The sequence below is a fragment of the Marmota marmota genome, unplaced genomic scaffold (assembly GCF_001458135.2).
Source record: "Marmota marmota marmota unplaced genomic scaffold, marMar, whole genome shotgun sequence".
Classification (NCBI taxonomy): Eukaryota; Metazoa; Chordata; class Mammalia; order Rodentia; family Sciuridae; genus Marmota; species Marmota marmota.
Window position 1 is genome coordinate 46655302 of NW_026000229.1, and position 4356 is coordinate 46659657.

The 4356-nt window shown below is 34.9% G+C and overlaps 1 protein-coding gene across 1 annotated transcript; it reads right to left on the reverse strand.

Moving 5' to 3' along the window:
* Window positions 1-824: 824 nt before the first annotated feature.
* Window positions 825-1757, reverse strand: LOC107137722 (olfactory receptor 11H4-like). The gene has a single exon (XM_015480174.2). The coding sequence runs from the start codon at window positions 1749-1751 to the stop codon at window positions 825-827; it is 927 nt and encodes a 308-aa protein (XP_015335660.1). The 5' UTR covers window positions 1752-1757.
* Between the last annotated feature and the right edge of the window lie 2599 nt (window positions 1758-4356).

Genomic DNA, 4356 nt, shown 5'->3' on the forward strand with positions numbered 1-4356 from the left:
GAACTCTCTGACATGCTATATATTTTACTTACATTTTTATTAGCCATCTATCCTCTAGTAGAATGTAAACTCCATTAGGTAGTGTTTTTTTGACCATTTGTTTTCATAACATATCTTTAGTCTCTCTAGAAAAACACTTAGAACATAGTAGGTACTCAATTATTATTTATTGAATCACCATTACACATAAAGCCACTTTCAAAAGCATGAAACTTTCAGCCTTTCCTAGACTGGAAGCCTATCTACCATAAAGAGCCAAGGGACAAGAAATTGTTAAATCCTTTAGCTCTGCATCTATTAGGCACTCAATTTTGATTCCTTATTTACTTTTTTTTTTTTGTACCAGAGATTGAACCCAGTGGCGCTTAACCACTGAGCCACATCTCTAGCCTCCTCCTCCTTTTTTTAAATGTTTTATTCTGAGGGTCTTGCTAAGTTGTTTAGAAGGTATTGGCTGTCTTAAATATGCCTTAAGTATACCAATGATGCTTCAGCTAGGATTACTGCCCTCTACCTTTTGCCACAAACCCCTAATAATCCAAACTAAAACAGTATAAGAAAGATGGATAAAATGTCCTCATATATCATCTGCTACAGTTACCCAACTTGAAAATGTGGTTGTTACATCTGGAATGTAATAAGACTCCAATGTGGTTTAGCTCTGTCAGGTTAGTTGTGGAGTAAAACAATGAGGGACTCTTCTGAGAAGACATCTTCTCAGTGTGTATTGAGAAATGGTTGCAGAAAATCAAGTCTTCTTAACTCATCTTTTGTGTCTGGTCAGTGGTTTGCTTGGTCTCACATAGATTGATTTTGCTTTATGCTTATTGTATCCTCAGGACTTTCTTCAGCGCAGCCTTCATCTCCTTGTTTCGTAAACTGTAAATCAGAGGGTTTAAGAAGGGAGTCACCACCGAATAAAACAAAGTCATGATCTTCTGCATTGCAGCTGGGTTATTGGCTGTGGGGCTCACATACATTGCCAGGAGGGCTCCAAAAAATAAACACACCACCGTCAGATGTGATCCACAGGTAGAAAAGGCTTTCCACCGGCCAGCTGCTGACGGGACTTTTAAAACAGCTATCAGTAAAAGAGTGTAGGAGCCCAGGATGTACAGAAGGGTGAGGATGATAATGAGGGAGCTCAGGGTATAGAAAACAATCTCAGTGATAGAAGCTGGGGCACAAGACAGAGCTATCAGAGGGTCCATGTCACACATAAAGTGATCAATGATGTTGGATCCACAGAAAGACAATTGAGAGAGTTGCACAGTGGAGACAGAGTAACTGAGGAACCCAAACACCCAGCACAGAGAAATCAAAATATAGCACAGGCGTGGGGTCATGATGGTTGGGTAGTGCAATGGATGGCAAATAGCCAGGTAGCGATCATATGCCATGATGCAGAGGAAGTATGTTTCGGTTGTACCCAGGGAAGTAAAAAAGTAGAACTGGAGGAAACAGCCAACAGAAGAGATAGATTTTGTCTCTGAGAGGAAATTGATCAACATATTGGGCACAGTGGAAGTGATGTAGCAGATTTCAAGGAAAGCAAAGTTCGCTAGCAGAATGTACATTGGGGTATGGAGCCGTCTGTCCAGGCTCACTGCGTAGACGATGGTCCCATTTCCCATTATGGTAAATACATAGACCCCAAAGAACAGTGAAAAGAGGAAACTCTTCATCTCCTGGCATCCAGGGAAGCCGAGGAGGACAAACGTGGTCACAGTGCTTGTCTTTGAATCGTTCATGAATCCAAGAGCTGCAGAGAAGATCAAAAACACCATTATACCATCTTGGAGGAAACCTATTATCAAGATACATCTGTTGGCTATTTGGCAATTACTTTGGAATAACGCGTCCATTGTTTCCTAGCTCTTATTTAAAAGCAACCAATTAATTAACATTCCCAATGAACCCAAATTTCAGTAAGTCTTTATATTATTTGGGGTTTTGTTTTCAATGAATGAGATTTAAAAAGATCCCTTCTTCCCTCTGAAATTTTGAAAACTCAGAAGTATATGAAAGGCTGAAGAGTGCTTCCAGTTTGCAAGCCCCCCTGGTTAATTTCCAATTAATTGTAGATGGACACACAATATCTTTGTTTATTAATTTATTTTTTATGTGGTGCTGAAGTTTGAACCCAATGCCTCACACCTGCAAGGCAAGCGCTCTGCCACTGAGCCACATCCCCAGCTCCAACCCCAACACATTTTTTTTTTTTAAATAAACAGCGGTGAATTGGCATAACTACTTTTTTGGGGGACATCTCTCCACATGTGGAAGGTACTTGGTATAATTCTTAGGTACTCTAGGGCTGTGAATGTCCATTACATACTCTGAGTTGTTCATATCAGAATAATTTTCTTTCATGGTATATTAATAACCTGTAAGTCTCAACACAGAAACTAGGCGGAAGTTCAGAACAATATTCTGCTAGAGAGCATGGAGTTACTAGTTACCTTAGAATATGCCTTCATACTTTTATTTTAAGCTAATTTATCAATAGAATCTCTATTACCGTTAAATAAATAACAGCATTTTATATCATTTTACCATGAATGTTTTATTGAGATAAATGACTTGTTTCAAAATATATTGTTCCACTACAAAACTTCAGTCCTATGCTATCTACATATTACAGATGACAGTTCTGCCATTTGACTGCTATTCCAACTGCTGCAGGAAATTTGGAATCTGTATAAATTTGTAAGGTCAGTTATTAGAAGTCCAATGGACAAAAAGCAAATATAACAGAGCTCTAAATGTTGCTAAAGATTGCTGAACAGAAATGATATTTTCTTTCACTTTGATGTTACACAATATATATATATTTAATAGACATATAAAATATTCAATAAACCTCAATAAACAAGGACATTTATTAACATCACATTATTCAGCACATTTCAAATAATTTAAAATGCTACTTATGTTTTGTTATTTAAATGTATTAATATTACAATGTTAAAAATTACTTAAAATAAAATTTTATAATTAATATTAAAATATATATACAAATAAAAAATAAAATAATCCCACATCTCAAAGAAAATAAATTTTAACTCTACTGCATTCATCTTTTCTTTGAAAGTTAAAATGGTTTTTCAAAATGCATTGCTTTATAACCTGCTTTTAAACATATTATAATATTTTAGTTTTTTTATATTTTGAAAATATATCTCTATATGATCAATTCAATAGCTGCATCACCTTCTAGACTACAGATTTAATCCACACCTGAGATTGTTGCTGGTTTTCTTTCACAATCACCACTATAATTATCATTCTTTCATATACATCATAGTACATTTGACTCATAAAGTGAGCTTACAGTGATTTTAAAAAATTAGTAATTAGAGCAATGAATATAGAGTGCTTTCATTTTTAGAGATAAAGATTTTGGCTAGTTTTTTGATGTCTACCATATATTGAAGTAATCAAGGCAAAACCAGATTACATATAAGATAAATTCCATTTAATAATTCCATAGCATATTAAGTATTTATTTACAGGTACATATATGCTATAATGATCAAATCATGGGTTTATGTGTTTCCATTTGGATTGTAAACTTCCATAATTTATAAGTAATGTACTTATTTTGATATTCTCAGATGATTCAGTTTTGGTGCACAGTAGATACTTGAATGAATTAATGGTTGAAGAAATTACAAATTTGTTAATCCTCTAACAAAACACTCATTTATTCAATTTATGAATGTCACTGAGTCCCCAATCTAAACATCACTAGGCAGAGTCTTGTGTGACTCTGACCAAATTTACAAATTTGGCTATATTTAGCATTATTTTTGGCTTATTTATTATTATATTTGGCTTATTTCCCATTAATCTCAACTTGTCTTGTATCTTTCTCTAGTCAGGTATCCTCCTAGGTTTTCAAACCTATAATCACCATTTTGCTCAGAAGTTCCTATTCTGTGTTTTCTTTGTAAGGTCTCCTCCTTCTTTATATTAGATTCTTGGTGAATAGTTACACTTTCCTTCACTATCCATTTAGCATTTGCTAAAGCCAGAGACCTGAAAGTCATTCAAGGTACCTTCTTAATTCTGTCACCTCTCATATACAATCAGTCACCAAATCCTGTTGATTTTTTCTCTCAAAATATTTCAAATCAGGCCAGGAAAGGTGGCACTTGCTTATAATCATAGTGACTCAGGAGACTGAGGCAGGTGAATTACAAGTTCAAAGCCAGTCTCAGTAACTTAGTGAGGCCCTAAGCAACTCAGCAAGAACTTGTTTCAAAATAAAAAGTCTGAGAATGTGATTCAATGGTTAAACATCCTGAGTTTCATCTCTAGTACAAAAAAAAAAAAAAAAAAAAAAAAAAAAAA